General features: G+C 42.6%; 1 protein-coding gene across 3 annotated transcripts in view; it reads right to left on the bottom strand.

Annotated features, from left to right (window-relative positions):
- Nucleotides 1–22,679, bottom strand: part of PCNX1 (pecanex 1) — a 113,926-nt gene that overhangs the window by 63,660 nt on the left and 27,587 nt on the right. The window contains exons 7-8 of one of the 3 annotated variants that reach the window (XM_048484054.1): nucleotides 14,742–14,874; nucleotides 4,932–5,110 (exon numbers count right to left, since the gene is read on the bottom strand). The exons of 1 other annotated variant lie outside the window; for it this stretch is intronic. In XM_048484054.1, coding sequence (XP_048340011.1) covers nucleotides 4,932–5,110; nucleotides 14,742–14,874 — 312 coding nt within the window. The remainder of the gene's footprint in view (nucleotides 1–4,931; nucleotides 5,111–14,741; nucleotides 14,875–22,679) is intronic. One more of the 3 variants, XM_048484055.1, reaches the window with a different exon arrangement.

The raw sequence follows: 22,679 nt of genomic DNA, 5'->3' as shown, positions 1-22,679 counted from the left end.
GCTTTAGGTTTGAAGGTAGGGTCCATTCTAAGAACCACTCTGTCATCGTGGAAGAGACACAGGTTGGGGTCAATGGAGAGGGAGCTGAGTTCCGAGACCCTTCTAGCTGAGGTGATGGCTATCAGAAATAAGGTTTTCATTCTGAGCCATCTCAGATTGATGGTTTGGATGGGCTCAAAGGGTGACTTAGTCAGTGCCGAAAGAACTGTGTGTAGTTTCCAGGATGGGAAGCGATGACAGGTGGGAGGTTGTGATTGTTGGACCCCTTTTAAGAACCGGATGACATCCGGGTGTCGAGTTGCCGGGAGGCTGTGGAAGGGGTGCCATATCGTGGATAGGGCAGCGACCTGTCTCTTAAGGGTGCTGCTACGGAGTCCCGACTCAAAACCTTCCTGAAGGAAGTCTAAGACTGAAGATAAGGGTAGATCTTCTGGGTCAATGAGTTTGTTTCTGGCCCAACTGACGAATTTCTTCCAGGTGTAATTGTAGATTCTGACGGTGGACGGACGTCTAGATGCCATCAGGGTGGAGGTCACTTCCTTGGAGTAGCCTTTGTTAGTTAGTTTTCTCCACTCAACAACCAGACGGTCAGCTTGAGAGCCAGTCTGGGTTGGGATGCAGGATTGGGCCTTGATGGAGGAGATCCGAAGAGACTGGAATCTGGTACCTGGGACCTATGGCCAGTTCCTGAATTGCCAAGAACCAGGGCCTTCGTGGCCAGAGCGGTGCCACTAGGATCACCCGCGCCCTCTCTGCCGTGATTTTCCGGAGAATTTTGGGAATCACTGGGATGGGCGGGAAGGCATACAACAGCTCCTTGGGCCACGGGCTGGATAAGGCATCTATTGCTAGGGCCTTGTGATGGTAGAATCGGGACATGAATTTTGGAACTTGAGCGTTCTGTGCCATGGCAAACAGATCCACTTCTGGTCTGCCGAATCGACGTTCGATGTCCTGAAAGACCCTCCTGTTCAGGGTCCACTCCGCTGGGGCAACGGTTTGTCGGCTCAGCCAGTCTGCGTTTAGGTTCAGAGATCCTTTGATGTGTTCTGCCTTGATGCTCTGAACGTTGAATTCTGCCCAGGCCAATACTAGGGAAGCTTCCTTGGCCAGGCGGGAGGATCGTGAGCCTCCCTGGTTGTTGATATAAGACTTGGCTGTGGTGTTGTCCGTCCGAATCAGGATGCGATGTCCCGCTATGAGGTGTTGAAAGGCTTGAAGAGCTAGAAGGATAGCCTTCACCTCCAGCACATTGATTGGCAGTTTGGATAGGTGCTGCTCCCACTTGCCTTGAGCATAATGTTGGTTGAGGCTTGCCCCCCAACCCTGGAGGCTGGCGTCCGTGAAGATCTGTAGCTGGTTGGGGTACAGGTAAGGCTTGCCCTGGGTCAGGTTCTGTTTGTGAAGCCACCATCAGAGTTGTTGTTTGGTGGATTGAGGTACAATGATGGGATGGTCCCGTTTTAGGATGATGTCCTGTTGAAAAGGTCGAAGAATATGTTGTAGGGGGCGTGGGTGGAATCGACCCCACTGGACCAGATCCATGGCTGCAATCAGCGTGCCGAGGAGCTTGACTAGGAATAGTAAGGAAGCTGTTCTGGGAAGCATTATTGAGGTGGTCAGCTTCCGGATTTTGGACATCTTCTCTTCTGGGAGAAAGAGAGCATTGTTCCTGGAGTCTATTAGGGCTCCCAGATGCAAGATTCGTTGAGTTGGAGTAAGAATGCTTTTCTCCCTGTTGATTAGGAACCCGTGGGACTGAAGGGTTTGCATCACAATCTCGAGGTCCTGGATGGCTTGCTCCTTGGTCTTGGACCAAATTAGCAGGTCGTCCAGGTACGGGTGTATATGAATACCCCGTTGTCGAAGGAGTGTGACCGGAGCCAGAAGGACCTTGGAGAAAATGCGGGGAGCTGAGGCAAGCCCGAAGGGAAGAGCCCTGAATTGATAGTGTTTGTCTTCTATGGAGAATCTTAGGAACTTCCTGTGCGAAGGCCTGATGGGAATGTGCAGATAGGCTTCTGCCAGGTCCAGGGAAGTCATAAAGTCTCCTGGTCTGAGTGCCTCTGAGATGGTCCGGAGGGATTCCATCTTGAACCTGCGCAGCTTGAGAAATTTGTTCAGGGTCCTGAGGTTGAGGATTGCTCTCCAGTCCCCGTTCTTTTTGGGGACGGTGAAGAAGTGAGAATAATGTCCGGAAAATGCCTCTTCTTTGGGAACCATCTCTATCGCTCTGATAGATAGGAGATGTTCCACCGCTCGTAGTGTTCGTGCGGCTTTGTCTTTTTGCTTGCTGAGGGGGGAAGGGAGAAACTTGGTGGGAGGAAACGAAATGAATTCTATTGCGTAGCCTTGTGAAATGGTCTCCTTCATCCAGGCGTCCGAGTGATCTTGATTCCATGCCTGCTGGAAAAGAAGGAGACGACCTCCCACTGGGGAGGAGTCAGGACTTGGAGGCACCGTCAGTCCTATTGGTTTTGTCAAACTTTGATCTGAAGTTGCCTCTGCCACGAAAGGAGCTAGATCCTCTGTTCGTCCAGGAATTATTCTTAACGTATCTGGGGGTCCAGGAGGTCGACCTGCCATCTCTGGGAGTCCTGGGGAGTGTCCTATGGGAACGGAAGGTAGAAGATCTGGTCCAGGGTTTGTTGCTGTCCGAGCGAAGAAATTTTGGAAGGACCTTTTTCTTGTCCTTGGTGTCGACAAGGATATGTTGTAGGTCCTCACCAAACAAGGATTTACCTTGGAATGAGTAGCTGGTAAGCAAGGTCTTGGAGTGTGTGTCGACCTGCCAAGATCTGACCCATGCGTTGCGGCGTGCCACCAAGGAGGAGGACATGGTGCGGGCTGAGAGGATCACAGCATCTAAGGTAGCATCGGCGATGAAGGCCGCACCTGTTTTAATGCGGTCTAGTCCCTCTCTGACAGCGATCAATTCAGGTGGCAGGAGTTCTAGGGCACGGTTAGCCCAAACTAGGAGAGCTCGTGCGACGGTCGATGCTGGGGCCAGAGCCTTGATGGAGGCAGAGATGGATTCATGGGATCTTTTCAGCATAGCGTCCGAACGTTTGTCCAGGGGATCTCTAATGTTCCCTTCACCCTCTTTAACCAGTAGGCCTAATGATTGGGTGGCTACAATGGGAGCGTCTGCTGCCGGGACTTGGAGAATGGAGTCCACGTACTCCGGAACCAAGTAACGTTTCTTGACTGAGGCTAAGGCATGTTTATTGGCCGCTGGTGCTTCCCACTCCTTCATGATCTTTTTGATGAAATATTCAGGGATGGGAAAAACCAGTTGTGGGTTTTCATCCTGAGGGAAGAAGTGTGTGCTTCCTTTAGGGCAACCCTTAACAGGTGGGAGCGAAGCTGCTGTTCCTGGGACCTGGGCATCTGCTGCATCATGAAGATCCAGTGCAGAGATAGTTTTGGCTATGAGGAAGGCTAATTCCTCATCTTTGAAGCACTTATGAGAGTTGTCTGGAACAACTGGGAGCTCCTCTGAATCAGAGAAAAGTTCTCTGGAGGTTTCATCCTCTTCTGCACTGTGTCCCTCATCTCCAGGGAAATGGAGAGGGTCCAATGTGGGGAATGGAGATCTGGAGTGAGCTCTAGGGTATTCATGAGGAGGGGGGGGTTCCCCCTGGCAGATCTGGTTCTACTTGAAGTAGGTCTGGTTGAAGAGTCTTCTGGCACCGGCGATGGGGAGCTAGGGTAGCCCCTAGACCCATACGCATGAGGTTGATGGGCCCCTGGAATGGACAGGGTGGAAGAGGCACGCTCCCCAGCCCTGTGAAATTGCTGCAGTTTGTCCTCAATCGCCTTATTGAGGAAATTGGCAAAGTCTGAAGGGGTGAGGGACTGCCAATTAAAGGGGGCCTCGGCATCCACCATAACTTCCCCCTCCTCCAAGTTGCAGGGTGCTTCCTCCTCCCTAGTGCGCTCCAGTCTACTGGTGCCTGGAGGGGAATCTAAATTGCATCCGTGTTGCGGTTCTCCATTAAAAGCAGCTGGAGTCTGCAAGGAGGCGAGCCTGCACGTTAAGGAGAAGTAAACTGTGGCTGACTCAATGTCGCGGCCGGGAAGGAACTAGCTGGCAACTGACGGCCCGGGCTCAAGGGGCGCTTCGAATCGCGATTTGAGCCCTGGCCGTTTAGTTGGCACCGAGGAAGAGGGGGCGGAGCCGGAGCTCTTCTTCTTGTCCGGCTCGTTAATCGGAGCGCGTCCTTTTTCCGAGCGGCTGGAAGCCGCTCCGTTGTTCCTGGGGATTGCGTCAATCGTCTCTAGGGACCTGGAGGAGTTAGAGTGCTTACGCGCAGACCTGGTGGCCTCAGCTGCTGATTTGTGAAAGTATCCCCTAGGAGGGGGAAAACGTTGAAATCGGCCATATTAGCAGAAGCTACTTTTGGCCCGGGGAAGGTGGAGGGAGTTTGTAGAGTGCTCTCTCTAATAGCCCACCCGGGGCCCTCAATCACTTACCCCTGAAGAAAAAAAAGCAAAGACCACCGAGAGACAAAGGGATCAGACAGAAGGGAGGGGGACGAATGAATGGAGCTGGATAAAGGCAGTCAAAAGGAATTCTGTGCAGAGAGCCAGAATTTCATGCACTCCCTGGCGAAGGCAGGAAAGAATACTGGGAAGGGGCGGGTTCCAAGCCGCGACAGGAAGTGACATAATTCTATTTCCTGCCTCCCTGAGCCAGGGTGGAAAGCACCCAACAAGATGCCTTTCGCCTCCAAGAGAACATTATTGTCTTAGTATAATCATTTAATACAAAGTGTTGCAAAAGAAAAGGCCAGAAGCAATTGGTTATAAGAGAAAACTCTCAAAATTATGAAACAAAGCTCAGACTAAACAAGTTACAGTGCATTATTACCCAGAAAATTGCTGGATAAATGCTTCAATTTCACCAAGGTTATATAACGCCTGCATACCAAGTTCATTGTGCAAACTGCTACCGTCTACAGCAGATGCATAGTCATATGGTGCTTCTAAGTGGACACTCCCATTTCTCACCAACAAGGAGGCGCTAGCACTGAGCACTGCTGCCTGGGAATGGGGGCAGGACTGGAGTTGGGCTGTGGATTGCTGACCTTGCTGAACGTCTTGAAGGCTATGAAAGAACATGGATGGTGGAGAAATTACAGGGGAGAATACAGAAACAGCTACAAACCAAGTTAATACTTTTAGTCTTTTTAAAAAGTTAAACACAAAAGAACAGCACAGTGGAAAAAGTCAGTATGCATGAAGGGCATGTTATGACAAAGTCCAGGAGTAGAACTATTAAAAAAAATACCCCATCCAAGTAGCCATTCCAAAAGGTCTCTAGGACTCATAATGAAGAGTCAGTTTTGAGATTTCTAAACAGCACAGAAGTCTGTCTTAAGCATCTGAGAAAACACAACTGTGTCAGTGTATCATGTAGTAATGAGAAGACTTTTAAAGAAGAAAAAAATGCTCTTCTTTTTTGCTAACAAACTGCAAACTTCACTCTTTCATGTAGGTTCACAGTCAAACTCCAGAATCATTAATTTTAAAAGAAAAATAAGATTAGACATTACACACAGCTATGATTTCTTTAAATGTTCAAATACCTGGGGTGAGGCAGAAGATATATTTCTCCAATCATTGCATAAAATCAAATAGAACTGTGCCATTAAGACAGATATGTCAGCTTTCTGTCACAGAATGTTATCCAGTTAACTTTTAAAAAAATATCCATCCTTTTTCATTTCCATTAGGTTTCTAACATTTAATAACAGAGAGAAAACATAGGACTAAAATCTGCCAGGGACTCACAGGGTAGCTATGGGTTACTCACCGCTTCTAAAGTGGACATTTACCTCCCAGGGAGAAGCAGCCATTTACTGCCCGGATTTACTGTGGGCACCATAGACAATGAAAGTACAAGACACTTTAAAATCTAAAATATTACATTCCTGATACTAAGCACTTTCAGGCAGATATCAGGACAGACTAAACTCAATTCTAAATCAACTTACTGGGAAAACATGGGCACATAATTATCTGCACATGTTCTGAGCAATGAAATATTCTTCTAACCTGCAGCACAATCACTCGGTAGACAAGAAAACTGTCAGGAGAATGATTAAGAGAACATGCGCAGAGGTGGGACACTTTGATGACGTGCTCTGACACTGTCCAAAAATTGTATTGGGGGGTGGGGCGCGAGGATAACTAATTGTTATCCAAAAAATCACTTTGATTCTAGCTTCAGAATAACTCTTTTTCTCCCCTGCTACAGCCCAAGAAGATGCCCTTGAGTGACAGGCAGCCCTTTGGAACACTATTCAATGTTGTGTCAGTGACCACGATATCTAGGAGAGAGGAGCCTGCAGAAATCAGACACCCTTCTCCACGCTACCTGCTTACACAAGGACACTTTAGGACCCAAGCTGATGAATGCTTAATAGGTATATTGAAGTAATTATTTTGCAATATACATTTCTTTCTAATAATAAAAAATTACTTTCTAATATCTGATTCTTCGATTTTCTAATCAACAGATTTATAATGATGGTATTAGTTCTCATAGCGGTATATAAATTGAAATAATAAATAAATAAATAAATAAATAGATAGATAGCCACAGAAATAACTATAAACACAAGACCAGCTTGAAGATCTTTGTATGCCACCAACCGATTAACATTAGTCTCAGATAAAGTATATTCTACCAACTGAAGTACTTTTTCTTGCCATTTTCCTATCACTTTGTTCCTGCTCCAGAATACTGCATCTTCTTAGTAGTTAGGCATATCCTTAATAAGTATCAATCCCCAACTGACAACATGCACGGCTCACAAAATTTTAAATATTGGTCAAATGTCAAACCTTTCTAGATTGTATTTTCATAAACTTCCTTTCATGGATCTCATTTGCTTGTAGGCTGGTTGACACATTTACCTGGCTATATCCTCTTTAAATTAATATATTCACTTAATATATTCATGCACAAAACCATATCTACATAGGCCCAAGCCCCCTCCCGCCCCATTGAGAGGGGAAGAGCTGTGTAAACAGATCTTCCATGGAGTACCCACTTCCTTTGTTACAAAGTCAGTGGTGGGGGAGACACAAGTACAAACACAAGTGTAAACAGTGTCAGAAAACCAGTGGTCAATTATCGGTTCCAATAAGTTAGTGATGTCTGTTAATGGAACTGTTATTGACCTTTAGAAATTTATATTGCAAACTGAGTTTAAGCTATCTTTTTTCAGTTCCACTAACATGCTAAAGTTGCTAAATTAAATTAACTTTAAAAAAATTCCTATCTACATGCAGTTGTGTCCAGAGCTGGCTCAATGTATTTTCTCACCTTAAGCACAGTACAATTTCTACTTCCACCCCCATCTAGCACCTAAATAGCACAAAACAGGCTCATGGAAAATAACATAGTTTCTTCCAATAAAGAAATTAAAAATAAAATTAAAAAGCATTAAATATAAAACTTATTGTTATGGAAGAATTCACTTTATGTTCTCATTAAAAACGAGTTCTTTGGCACATTAGATGAACAGTCTAACTAATTTTGGAATGTGTGTAAATATCTATTTCCTCTAGATAATATAAAATGATAATTAAAAAACCAACCAAGTAGAAGATCCCTTTAGCAGAAGCAGATTCCATCACATCTACTTTCCAAATAGGAACCCTTAAGAAGAGGTATTTTAAGCAAGCTCTGTTCCTGCACAGTCTGAATCTCCCATGTGCGTAAAACACCGCAATAACAAAAATTATTTTAAATCATCTGTACATTTAAAACAGTGGCTTATAACTCTGGTTTATGCAAGCACTAAGGAAACAGCCAATAAGAAGGAATTCCAATGAAAACATAATGCCAATCACAAATGTATTCAGTGCTGAGTTATTCAAAACAGATACATAGGCAAATACTAACATGTCCAGTCAGAACAATATAACTGAGAAAGAACGATGCTGGTCTGACCGGACAAGAAAAGATTCAATCATTCAGTAGAAACCACATCATTCTTACCTAATTTGTGAGGTAAATTCTCCTAACTTAGTCAGGAAATTAAACTGGGTTTCAAGAGCTTTTCACAGGTCCAGAACCAGAATCTCCACCCAGATTTACTGAATTTAAATCCCACTATCATGTGAAAAGGCCCCTTATACCATTCCCACAGTACTAGGAGAATGGCTAGCATCTTCTACCCACATGGTTTCTCTGCAGACATGTTTAACACATTGTACTGTCCACATCAGACCCTAGGAGCTCATAGGTGGGAGCAGCAACCTTTCTGCTTTTTTCCTTGCTCTCAAATCACAGCTGGTGGGAGTTTCAAGGCAAGAGTTGTTCAGAGGTGGTTTGCCATTGCCTGCCTCTGTCACAACCCTGGACTTCCCTGGTGGCCTCCCATGCAAATACTAACCAGGAGCAACACTGCTTAGTTTCTACGATCCTGACTTGGCTATACTGGTCACAATGCACATAAATACAGTCTTAATTCTGATTAACATCTTTAACACTGGGCAATTAGATTGACAACGTAATTACCATTCTTGGAGATAGTTCACTGTCTGATTTGTAGACATGCAAATATGTTTAGAAATGAAGTGCCAATTATTCCATGACCCAGTATACAAACATATCACCAACTGCAAAGGGGCTAAACCACTTTAATCAAGTTTCTATCAATGTAAGTTAGAATGTAGCCAAGAGATCAGTAATACGTATGCAAAATTTATGGGAAAAGCTTTGTCTTGGAGACTTTTAAGAACTTTAATATAATAATAATTGTCATCAAATCACAACTGACTCATAGTAACCCCTCATGGGGTTTTCAAGGCAAGAAATGAGCAAAGGTAGTTTTGCATTATCTTTACAAGTAAATAAATAGGAGTATCATAAAACATGGAACTGCTCAAACAATTATTCACAAGTTGATAATAAAAAGCTATCTTTGTATTTATGGTGTTTGCAACCTAGTTTTCCCCCAGAAAACTACTATTGTATCACAGTATCAAATATAAAGATGACAATTAAATCAAGGCCATCCTGTAATGGTAGAAAATCCAGCTGAACTTTTTAAAATTAAGTAAATTGGCTTAGTTAAGGCGATGTACACAGAGATGTTTATGGAAACAGAATATATGACTGCCTTCGAAGAGAGTTAATGTTAAGAGCCCACACCTCCTAAAGATCACACTGATCCTGAGTATTTTGTTTTATTTAACTCTAGCTTTTCTGTTTGCTTAAACAATGAAGCTGCAGCTACATATAGAACTTGAGAAAATGGTACTATTTAAATTGTTTCTTGTATCTATGAATGAGGGAACTTTTCTCAGAACAGGAAGAAAGTATGAAAATTCAAACAAAACTCCTGTTTACTGCAACTTACAAATGGCTGGAATGCACTGTTTACATTTCATGCACAGACTGTAAAGATTAATGTTTAACAGCTGGCTGGCATGCACTAAACTTTGAACAGCTTCTTGAAATAACTAAGTTCACAACTAGAATTTTCTGGAAGACGCATTTTAATCGCTAGTGTAAGTGTTTTTGTTCTAATAAATTAATACTTTAAAATATCTGATCAATATTTGACCAACCCATGAATAAAATTTAGCTAGACAGATCTGCCAAAACACCATGCTAAAGTCTATCCAGTGACCCTACTTACCAAAAGACTTAGTTTTTTTCTTGCTTCATCTCCCAAACACTCCAAGTAATTTTATTTATCTGGACAAGAGTTACATCACTAGCCTTAATTGTAAATACTTGCATTATAGCACATAATACAAATATTGTTCGTTTGTCTCAATTTATGATATATCTTATGTTTTGATAATTTATCAGAACCACCAAAGCTAAATGATATTACATTCCTGAGTTGTATAACATGCCAAATGGAAGATGTAACCAACCATTTGCTTAGGGTGGGATGTTACAGAAAGATTGTGCAAGAAGTTGGAGAAGTGAATCTTTTCCAGCCTTTCTCTTCTCTCAGTGGATTGTTTAATTCTAAAGATTGGGGGGGGGGGGGGGTTCTCATAAAGAAAATTGTACAGAGGTATTGCATGGAGGAGGAGAAATTGAGCAAAATTGCTGCTTTGCCCACCATGTGTCAATGGGTCTGCAGTCAGAGATAATTCATTTGATTTTTCGTTGCAGCCCTCACATAGTCCTTTTGTTCATGAAGGTCTGTCAATCACTTAGGACCAGCAGCAGGCTGATGAAGGAATGCAGAAGATAGGGAAAGATTTGCTGTACCAACTTCTTCTGCAAGTTTTCTCACAGGAAATGCCAAAAATCAAATTAATTATACAACTGAAAGAAGACCAATTCAAAGCAGCAGCTGAGAAAAGTTTGACAGTTCATGGATAGGAAGAACAATATGCTAACATGAGATGCATCTCATAAATTTTTCCCCCCAAATATCTAAATGAAACCATATGAGGAGGAGGAGGAGGAGGAGGAGGAGGAGGAATGTTGTTGGATTTATAACCCCCTTTCTCTTCTGTAAGGAGACTCAAAGGGGCTTACAAACTCCTTTCCCTTCCCCCCTCACAACAAAAACCCTGTGAGGTAGGTGGGGTTGAGAGAACTCAGAAGAACTGTGGCTAGCCCAAGGTCAACCAGCTGGCGTGTGTTGGAGTGCACAGACTAATCTGAATTCCACAGATAAGCCTCCACAGCTCAAGTGGCAGAGCGGGGAATCAAACCTGGTTCCTCCAGATTAGAGTACACCTGCTTTTAACCACTACGCCACTGCTGCTCTCCATAAGAAGCCAATTCTCCACAATTTAAACTCATTCTTGAATACTGGTATCTATGATGTAAACAGCAGGATGACTGAGTGCTTTGAAATTTCCTGCAATCTTTCCTGACACAGATCTTTCTTCCACACTGACAGGAGAACAGGGAATAAATTCAAGAGAGATAGATGGAGGGTGTGGAGCAGGTAAAGTGAAACTAAAAGAAAAACACTGAAAGTGACGCTAAAATAAAGGTGCAAAGGGGAGTCCTTGTCCTTGTCCCTGAACTATATCTACAAGAATAATATTACAGTACATCTTCACTTTTTCAAAGTGTTTATCTGTGAATGGTCATCAAGAAAGAACAAAAAGGAACAAATAAAATGTTTTTAAAAAATAACTTAAAACCAATAAGAATTTCTATCAAGGAAATTCAGTCTAGCAAACCTTGCTGCAATAGAAGTAGTAAGTGGGCCATTACACTTTTAACAACAAGAACACGGGTGAACATTTGGGACGTTATTTTGAAATACGTCACATTCATTAACTTCATTGACCCACCGCCTGGCTGTCTCCGGAGTACGGGGCACGGTCCTTCAGTGGATAGTCTCGTTTCTCCGGGGCCGGAATCAGCAAGTGAGGTGCGGGGATCAGGCCTCCCGGAAGTGCCCGCTTCAATGCGGTGTACCCCAGGGGGCGCTACTATCCCCGCTGTTGTTTAACATCTATATGCGACCCCTTGCTCAGCTGGTGCGGAGTTTTGGGCTGATTTGTCATCAGTATGCAGATGACACTCAGCTCATTCTGTTGATGGAGGGGGGAGCAGCCGCCGCCCCTGCGGCTCTACAGCACTGTTTGGAGGCGGTAGCTGGTTGGTTGCGACAGAGCAGGTTACAACTGAACCCATCGAAGACGGAGATCCTCTGGCTTGGCCGTGAGGGAGAGGGGGGGACCTTCCAGCCGCCGGTGTGGGAGGGGGCCACATTGGCGCCGACCCCCTCCGTCCGCAGCCTGGGGGTCCACCTGGATTTGTCTCTCTCAATGGAGACCCAGGTGGCCCATACTACCCGGGCTGCCTTTTTCCACCTCCGCCAAGCCCGGCGGCTGGCTCCTTTCCTCTCCCAAGCAGACCTAGCCACTGTGATCCACGCAACGGTCACCTCCAGATTGGACTATTGTAACTCGCTCTACGCGGGCCTTCCCTTGCGCCTGATCCGGAGATTAAAACTGGTCCAACATGCAGCGGCGCGCCTGCTGACGGGTAGCGCCACCTGGGAACACATCCAGCCGGTGTTGCGCCAGCTGCACTGGCTCCCAGTAGAGTTCCGGATCATTTTCAAGGTGTTGGTGTTGACCTTCAAGGCCTTACGCGGCCTGGGACCATCGTATCTTCGAGACCGCATCACCCCATACGTCCCTGCACGGCCTCTCCGGTCAGCTGAGGCCAATTTATTGGTGGTCCCTGGCCCCTCAATGATGCGGCTGGCCTCCACACGGGCCAGGGCCTTTACGGCTCTGGCCCCGGCCTGGTGGAACGCTCTCCCTCCAGCTGTCCGGGCCCTGCGGGACCTTGGCGAGTTCCGCAGGGCCTGCAAGACGGAGCTGTTCCGCCGGGCCTTTGGAGGAACTGGCCGCTGATGTGGTGCCCCCTTCCCTGTCTGGCCCTCGCCCGACCCGGACAATTGGGTCATGTCATCTAGCGAGACCACCACGCCTCCCTTGGGGTGGGGGGTGGGGAGGGAATCTTAAAATTAAGATGTTGGGCCCATTTACATTTATATTTTTACTCTTCTGATAACTGTGGTTAATCGTTGCTGCTTTTAATGTTTTATTTACCTGTATTATTGTTTTTACCTGTTGTACACCGCCCAGAGCCCTTCGGGGATGGGGCGGTATAAAAGTTCCAAAAATAAATAAATAAATAAATAAACGCAAGTAGACCACACTGCAGCCCCACAGCGCAGCTAAGAGCCCTGAGGTAAGAGTTCAATTCACAGTAGGCTTGATTGTCACACAGCTCCTCTATGTCCTTGAGGTCCAATCAAGAAAGTATTGAGGCCTTTTTGTAGAGTCCAACAGAACAGTGTAAAGTAGGTGTCATGGTAACCAGAGTGACTGCCCATTTCAGGGATAATCAACATTTCAGATCACAATCATCACAGCATGTCAACTATGTAATAAACACATGGTCTCTCTCAAATAAAATTCTACAGTTTCGACAACCTGGTATTCTGCCTAACTTTGTATATCAGTGGTTTTGCTCACCTTATAGCTTCAGTACTCTTTGATTCAATGGACACAGAAAACTTGTATTTTGTTTTATAGTGCAAGCCTAAATGGAATCACTCCAGTCTATGTCTAGATCAGGGGTAGGGAACCTGCGGCTCTCCAGATGTTCAGGAACTACAATTCCATTCCAGCCTGCCAGCCATGGCCCAGTGGCCTTGCTGAAGGCTGGATAGCCTCAGACCTAATTATGGCGATTCTGATCTAAATTCTAATCTAACATTTCATAGGATTGCACATTTAGTTACCTAAATTGAAAATTGTGCTGAAAGTCTACCTTGGGATGAAGTGGTTAGTGCTGGACTGGGGTCCAAGGGACCCACATTCAAATCACCACTCTGCCATGGAAACTTGGTGGGTGATCTTGAGTCCACTATAAACGCTAAGCCTAACCTAACTCACAGAATCACCAGAATGATAAAATGGAGGAAAGGAGAATGATGTATGCCACTTTGGGTCCACCACTGGGAACAAATCTGGGGTATAAATGTAATAAAGAAATAAAATATATGACTCAAAGGGTTAGTCAAGGCAATGATGCCAAAGGTTTAAAAATTTGCATGAGGTAATGAAGTTTGCTGTAAAATATACCAAAAGGCTATAGAATGCATGCTTCTCTGGAAATTTCACATAATATATTTCATACCTTTTGTCTTATACTATTAATGATTTTATCATTCATGCTTAATGTTTGCTTCATGTTAGATTTTCTTAATCTTGATATAATTTCAGTTATTTGTTGAAATATGTCTAACTATATTTTAGATAAGACTAATATTATCCCGTATCTGTTATGCCTTCAGTTGCTTTGTTTTCTCTCTATTCTGTATTTCTCTGGACCTTTTTTAGTAAATTATTATTTATAGTCTCACACTATTAACACAGATCATGGTTGCTAAATTGGACCTTGAGAACAAAGGGAATGGTCTAATTTAATCATGAGTGTCAGATTTCAAAGCTGAAAAGCAGATATATAGAGCTGGAAGAATTCCAAGCATGTGATGCCAAGGAATCTGAAACAGTTTTTCAACGGTGCACAAATACCTTTCTTTTCTAAAGATATCTCTGTTTCACATATAGTAGTATACAGATGCCAAGAGAAGAATGCATTGGATTTCAGGATTAAAAGTATAAAGTTATGAAGTATTTTTTTCAAAAAAGTTCAACTAGATAAGCAAGTTGAGAGACACATATCACACCTTAAACCTATAAAAAAAATCAAGCTTGAAGTTTAACATTTTGATGTCCCCCAAACTGATGACCCCCAAGGCTCAGAATACATAATTTTTTTGCACAGTATTCCAAGTTGGCCTTTTTCATGACACTTGCTTTCAGATATTTTGAAGTCTGTAGCAAGATGCCTCATTTAATGCTATTTCAATATTTTTGTCCTCATTTAAACAAGTGAAACAATTGAAGATTTGACACAAAACATAAATGAAAGAGCTAGTTATGTGCCAGTTTGTTAGCATTTTGGCTGAATTGGAAGTGATTCACCAGCCTATTCACAGGAAAATGGAAGGACACAAACAGTCTGGCGTACACATGCACAGTTCCAAAAGATCTCAAATACATGCAGTAACAGCTCAAGGAGATGGGCCGGTTGGAAAAAAGAGGGATTTGGGAAGGGCAAAACAAAGCATTTAAAACACTGTTGGGAGTGGGTAGCGGTGATCAGCTGCATGCACGTTAGACATGGTGGAACACAGATACCATACCTGAGGGGTGAGCCGATGAGCAATGTAGGAGGGGTAGGGTTACTCCCTGCATTGTGACGGCGCCGTACTGCCTGACGCCTAAATGTGCTGCGTTCACGACGAACTGTGACCACCTCCTCACTGGCTTGTGCTGCTGCATCAAGACAGACCAAGTCAAACTGCAGCCCAGACCACTCAAGTACAGAGTTTTGTACAGATAATGCACAAATGGAGAACTATTTAAAGATGAAATCATAATCTTAAAAAGCCATATCCTCAGTGTTCCTACCTGTGTGTATACATTTTTTAAATAATCTGTAAAAAACTGAAATTTTCACATTTTAAAATGTCAATGCATGTTTCAGTATCATCTGCATTTAAATGAAATATAAATACAAACTGAAACCTACACTGGTTTTTGAAAAATGAATCTATGACTTGCCATGGAAAAAACTGAAAGGGGGGGGGGGGCGGGAAGGGAGGGAAGAAACAACAAACCAAAAGCCCTGGTGGGCATTTCACAATCCTTCAGATGCTGGCCTTTAATCATCAGAACTAAATTGCTTCATATCTTTGCACATGTACAGAATAAGCAAAACAGAAATCAGTGTTACAAAATGTATTAGATTTGCTTGGTGGCAAGGAGCTAACTGTAATGCACGACCAAAGTTTTTAGAGTATATTCCTTAGAAGTATTTTATTTCAAACCAGTAAGTTAGAATTGCTCTAGTAACCAGTTGGCAGACATCTTTGTTTAATGGTATATACATTTTAAAATAAAAAACCTGATTTAATACAAACATTCTTCTTTATGTATTGTCAAAGGCTTTCACGGGCGGACTCTACTGGTTGAGTGGGCTTTCCAGGCTGTGTGGCCGTGGTCTGGTAGATCTAACAGACCACGGCCACACAGCCCGGAAAGCCCACAACAACCATTCTTCTTTATGATTTAAACCACGGTTTAAATTGATTTAAATCAATCTACCCATCCAATATGGCCAAGGTGACACAAACTGCAATTGCTTAGCTCCTTTAAAGTTCAGCTCTCCTGTACAGTGAGTTGTACAGATATTAACTCCCAATAGAATTGGGGGGGGGGGGGCACCTGGTTTAGATAACTAACTTTTGCTATAGCTACCACATCAATGTAACCCCAATGGACAGAGTTCAGCTTAGAAGGTAGAAGGCAGGGTGTGAATTCCGTCTTTCAGAAGCCTAGTGTATAAGTCAGTCCTCTCTCTGGCATTTGGTTTCATTCTTTGAACCCCCCTTTTACACAACAGAACCTTGAGACGTTTTCTTTTGCGGGGGAGGTCTGCATGTATATCTAATGCTCAGAAACCATAAGACTTGGAGATACTAATTTGGATTAGCTTTTAAATGCCATGATGAATTCTGAGCCTTTGGAACAGGACCCATTTCAACTCCAAAACACATATAGACAAAGTTGCTAGATAACTACCAGAAATGAAGGCTCACAGAGGTCGCAAAATCCTTTAAAAAAAATTAAACCACCAAGACACAAAAGTCCTCTTGTTAAACAGGTTAAAAAAATTAAACGAAGTGTTTACAGATATATCACTTCACAGGAAAATTATGCAAATATTTGGAACTGCGTTCTATCTTTGCTGCCCTCCAAGAATCACAGTTCTGTGCCCCATTCTGCAGAATCACCAGAATCATTTAAGCAAACCACATCACTTGTATTGTCAAGTCAACACCTACTCTGACTGGCTGCCATTCTCTAGGGCCCCAGGTCAAGTTCTTTCATATTCTCTATTATTTTTCATACTGGGGATGGTGTAGGATTGAACCTGAGACCTTCTACATGCGAAGCAGGAGCTTTGCCTCTGAGCCACAGCCCAATCCGGATCACTTGTATTGTGAAAGGGAAAGAAACATCAGACAGAATCAGCACATCATCTACTGGGGAAGACTTATCAAGCTAGAAGCTTCGACTTTACCTCTACGGGATAACTTCCTTCCAAGTCTGTAACATAACAGGGTTGCTCAATAAGTGCCAAAGTTTTTATCACTGACTGCCCCCTCTAAACCCTCCACAGTACAGAAGGTTTTTGCAGGCTGCTAGGCATCCTGCCTTTGCAGAAGCGTTTGCTCCCATTGAGTAGATCTGTGTTGACCTGAATTGTGACAAAATCTGTATTGGTTCACTTTACAGAACTAGGGGATTTTTAAAAGAATTTTTACTACTTTATTAATACAGATTACTGTGGATTGCATAATTATTACAGTAACATGTCAAACATGGATTAAGATTAAATCAATACATGTAAATTTAAAATGTACCTCAGTAACTACTATGTCATCGAATATGTCATTAAAAGGTTTCTATGTGTTTCGATTGAAATTTGAATATAGTAAAATTGCTTGACATGGCACCAGAACTGAACTAAACTGTAGTTCGCTAAGATAAACTAAGCAATCAGAATCATGTAGATTCTGAAGTCCAGGCCCCTTTTGCCTTGAGGCATTCTGAAGCAGAAAGCCAAATCTTTGTCAAGACTGTGGACACCAGCAAAAGCTTACCTACTTGTGTACCCACAGCCTCAGACTGCTGGCAAGGTTGGCAAGCAGAAACCAGCCAAGTTCCATTTAGCTCTTGGATCGAACAGGAGCGGATAGGACTATCCAATTAATTCCATAAACCAAGTCAATTGCAACCACTGCCCATATTCAGATGTGCAGCTTTAGCATGACTATTTCTTCTTCCATTCAATAGCTCGAGCTCCTGGGTGTTCTAGACGGGGGAGGCGTGTATGTGAATGAGAGAGAGTGAGAGAGGGGTATATCAATTCACAAATAATATTCTGCTCTGTATGACCAGACCATTTGACAGAATATTTTTAAATTAAATTGTTGGACTTTTGTGCGGAACTGTTATCTATAGATAAGAAACATGACAACTTGTGTGTCTGACAAAAAATTATACATGGTGCCTCAGATGCCAATCAAGTCTCAATGAATGAACCACTGTAAGGGTAGAACAAGCACTACTGTTTTCTGAAAATATGCGATCTGGATTTCACGGTTTTAATTTTTTATGATGGCAGTAAAATCAAAGGCCACTATGTTACCCAAGCTGATAGTGTAGTCTGATAGCCTCACTTACCACAGAATGTTTCGACCAGAAAACAGAGAGATATAGCTATGTCCTGAAGCATTGTACGATGAAATAAATCTGAACACTTAATGCTTCAAGTACTCAATATATCAAAAGATTTGCCCAGTTATTAGCTATATATCTTCAATACTAATTATGTTCTTTGGGTTCATGCTTTGTGTAATTTAATCAGCCTCCATACATTTGTACATGGTAACAAATAACGGATGTTCTTCAATTTGCGCTTTTACAAAAACAATAGTAATTTCATATTACTCAGATTAAAGCATAAGTAGATTTTAAGAAAGCTGCAGAAGATCTGGGAAACCAATACAAGTTGTACAGAATTCAATTAATGGAAAAATTATGCATAATGTACATTGATTTTTAATTTCTAAGACAGTCAATAGTTAAGGGGGTATTGAATGACACAAATAAGCCAGTGCACAGCAAATAGTAAAGTAAGAGTGGCCTTATATCTTTACAGTGGGGGTCCCCAACCTTTTTAAGCCTGAGGGCACCTTAGGAATTCAGACACAGGGTGGTGGGAATGAACACCAAATGACTGGCCAGGAAGTGGAGTCAACCACAAAATGTCATGGGCTGAGATTATGGATAAAAATTCTTCAACGTTTCAGGTAGAAGCTGTTTAGCAGGACACCTTTTAATCTGCACTATCAGAAGCCCTGCTGGGCAAAAGCCCCACCTTGCTCTGTCTACTTTAAAGGGCACCAGGAAAAATGTCAGTGAGCACTGTGCTGCCCATGGACACCACGTTGAGGACACTTGCATTTGACTGGACATTTTTGTGGATGTATCATTTTTAAGGATATATCAACAAGTAATTCTGCATCCTTTAGTTCTTCTTGCAATCTACTTGGAAAGAAAGGTTTTATTCACTAGCACCTTAGAGGCTATTGTTCCTCAGAAGATATATAGGTAGATACAATTCCTATGACATACAAACATCTCTAACACTCCTGCATGAAGCTATTATTCCCAAGTTCCGACTATATTCACAAAAAGCTCTACACTATTGATTGATAGCCAGTTCTTCGCCATGAATCACAATGAGTCCAGGGAAGTCTGTGAAGATTAAGATATAAATTACAAGATCAGAGTACAACCATAATTAGAAGCGCTGGGTTTTTTTTAAAAAGGCAAATGCTTAACACTGCAATAAAACAAACAAACCCCTATTCCCTTTTATTTAATCTACCTGCACTCTGTGGTACAGATTAGATCTTAATCATACTGCAAAATATATTTCTATCATTGCTAAGTCTCCACCCAGTGCCTTGAACACAAAGGCACTTTTTTTCTTCCACATAAACTTTTAAAGGGCCAAATTACATGATACACCCAACAGATCAGCAAATGGAAATCTGCACTGGACTGCTGAGAGGATGGGCACAGCAAAATGTCTGCACTGAATAGGTGGTGAAGCAGGGACAGTGCCATCTTATCACTCAGACAAAAGCTGGATCTTTCAAGATGATATCTCCAAATAGATAAAATGTTCCAGTACAGACACAGAACTGATAGAAAATACTCTATTATGTAGATCAGAGGACAGGAATACAGGAGGTTTAACTCCTGACTTTGTGGAGAGAAACATTAATCCAACCAAATGTTATGGATAAGAAAACACAATGTGAGGGTTTTTTTAAAAAAATGTTTGTAAAAATGCTTGGGATTGAGAAAATGTATATGTTCTCAATTTAAGGAAGACGGGACTGCTTCATAGCATAGTTCTAAGCCAACAAATGGTGAAGGAACACAGACGAGAAGTTTCTGGCAAATTTAGCAGAAAGGAAATCTTCAGGGAAACACCATACAGAAATACTCCTTCTTTCCCAAATGCTGATGTAATTGGCAGCAGTGCTTTTCAGAGCAGCTATAAATTTACATAATGTATAACGTATATGAAAGTGAGAATTAGCGATAGGCTAAAACACTAATGCATGATACTAGAATGTGTTACATCCAATTCATTTCAACAGATGCACCACAAACTTTTTCGGACGGTGAACAATGCCTTGATTATATCTGCAGGCCAATTCTGAGACAGTGATTTGGGGATTATAAACAATTTAGGCCACCCTTTTGAAGTTTTAAAACAGTTATAGAAATTATCCCTCTCTAATGCAAGTACAAATATCTGTGATCTGTTCCTCATTGCAAATTGCAATATATTTAATGTCAGAATGGACACTAACCTAAAGAGGTGGTACTTTCTAAAAGCACAGAATGACCAGTGTTTTGTTACAGGTTATTTCACTAGTCAACCTATTGCAGACATACTGCTCCAGTTTTCTAATCATGAGATTTCTTGCACACATGAATTCCCATCTACCCCAACTATGAGCTAACTATGGTTCCCATAAGTATGTCTACAATGGCATTTGTACTGGCAATGGTTAGTGCCACCTAGCAAACACACTTCTAATTGCGACTGGTAGGATTCCCAATCTCCCACTTAACTACTGTTAAGGAGTTCAGCCAATACCACACCTATACCTATACATTAATAAGAATGTTGTCAGAGAAAAAGTGACAGTTTTCCAACATTATTAGCTTAAATTCAATTTGAAACTTCTGCTGAAGTAAAACTGCAAACTAAAAATCACTTTACTGATCTTTCATATTTCACAGTAGAGACATATGAAGCTGCAAAGTCATAACAAAGGCAGAAAGACACTCGCAGTTGTAAATTAACCATCTGCACCACTAGTTCTCATAATGCCATTTTACAGCTATTATTCATAAAACAGTAATAGCTGTAAGCAACATATTCTGTCAACTGTACATTCAAGATTCCCCGATGAGCACCTGAGACATGTTGAACATATGCTTCTTCTTGTAAATCAAAAAAGCAGACCATTACAAACATTCATTTAATTAAAAAAAATCTCTCTCTGTTGTCTCCCCAGATACGCAAACTAGCAGCGACATGTACAGCTGGTTCACATACAGTAGAGATTCCCAAAGCAGGCAATATTGGTCCAAGGAAAGGAGGGGGGGGAGACATCAAGGGGGATGGTGAAGGATTTTGGAGCAGTTAGGGAGGCGATGCAGGGATTTCCGAGTCGGCTGGTGAGAAAAAGGGCTTGTCCTTCCATCCTGGTGACTGGTGAGTTTTAAAGGAAAAAGAGCAGCACTCTCCTCACTGTGTAGCCCAGGAAAGGAGGGGAAGCCAAGCCACTGCTACTTTGAAAGGCAAGATTCTTTCTGCAACAACACTCTCCTTGCTGTGTAGCCCGGGGGCGGGGGGGGGGGCGGGGGGGAAGCAAAGGCAAGCTTCCCCACCGCTACTGCTTGGCAAGGCAGAAATTTGTAAAGGAAAAGCAGCCTCACTCTCCTCACTGTGTAGCAGGGTGGGTGGGGAGTCAAGGCAAAGACATGTTTATTATTCGCTTTCTTTGCCCCCTTTACATAGGCCTCTTCTGCACATGCAAAATAATGCACTTTCAATTCACTTTCAATCCACTTTGCAGCTGGATTTTACTGTGCGGAATAGCAAAATCTACTTGCAAACAATTGTGAAAGTGGATTGAAAGTGCATTATTCTGAATGTGCGGAAGGGGCTTTTGTTCTCTCAAAAAGTGACTGCTACCCTGCACTGGACAGAGTCCAGATAGACTTTATTGCCTCCCAAACATCATATTTAGCAGATTGGGGCTTCAGTGCAGTCACCCAGCTTTTTCCCAAGCAGAGAAACAGGCTGAAAATTACTGAATGTGAGGAACTGATTAGTGCCTTGCAGCCTAATGTTGAGAAAAAATCCCTGCAGATCCATTCCATTAAAACTGTGAAGACGTAACAGGTGAGATGCAAACATACCCTTTCATATTGCTAAAACAGCTCAATAAATTGGTTTACTTTTACTAGGTCATGTTTTATTTGAGAAACACATCTGTGTATTTACAGTGTTGAAAGTTGTTTTGAATTTGCAAGAAAGAGGTGTGTGTTCATAACTGTGTTTCCTCAAAAATAAGCCCTACCCCGAAAATAACCCCTATCATGATTTTTCAAGATTTTTGGAGGAGGCTTAAAATATAAGCCCTACTTCAAAAATAAGCTCTACCAGTAGTTACAGATCAGGATGGTGTGATCCAGCAGGGTGCTCCCTGCCAATGAGGATGCAGCTTGCATCACACATGACAGGGAAGCAAAAGGACTGCCAAGAGCACACCTTAATGAATTGTGAAGGCACCGTATTTCCCCTAAAATAAGCCCTACCCCCAAAATAAGCCTAAATGCATCTTTTGGTGCAAAAATTTTGGGGAAACAAGGTATGTGGGGGGGGGGGGGCATTAGGGATATAGCCTGGGAGCCAATGGGGCAGCTGCCTGAGAACATTTAGGAACCATGGATATATAGGATGTTTCTACCCAAATATCTCCTGGCTCTCAAGATACTGAAGTAAAAGCTGCTGGAAATAGTGATTCAGGTTACTTGGAGAGGAAGCATAAAAACTTCATACATACATAATCAGCCTTGATTGGCCCTCTAAGACTTGGAATCTCATAGAAAACCTCTCAAAGAATAATAAAAAGAAAGGTCTGAACTGTAACAGCTGAGTCATCAGCCTAGGATTAAGACAACATGATCAAAGCAATGCTTAACAGCCCAATATTATACTTTAAGGACCAAGCAGCAGTGACACAAGTAGGCAGAGGAGAGAATTGAACTCAACAAAAAATTACTTTAGCCAGTCATATATAGACTTTCAGTAGAAGAATTATATTCAACTAGCTGTAAAGCCCGTTTTATAAACAAATAAAATGGGCTCTACACCACTGCTGGTGGGTTAATGGTGCCCATCAAGGAAAACA

This window comes from Sphaerodactylus townsendi, linkage group LG02 (assembly GCF_021028975.2).
Source record: "Sphaerodactylus townsendi isolate TG3544 linkage group LG02, MPM_Stown_v2.3, whole genome shotgun sequence".
Taxonomy (NCBI): domain Eukaryota; kingdom Metazoa; phylum Chordata; class Lepidosauria; order Squamata; family Sphaerodactylidae; genus Sphaerodactylus; species Sphaerodactylus townsendi.
This window is presented reverse-complemented; position numbering and strand designations above follow the sequence as displayed.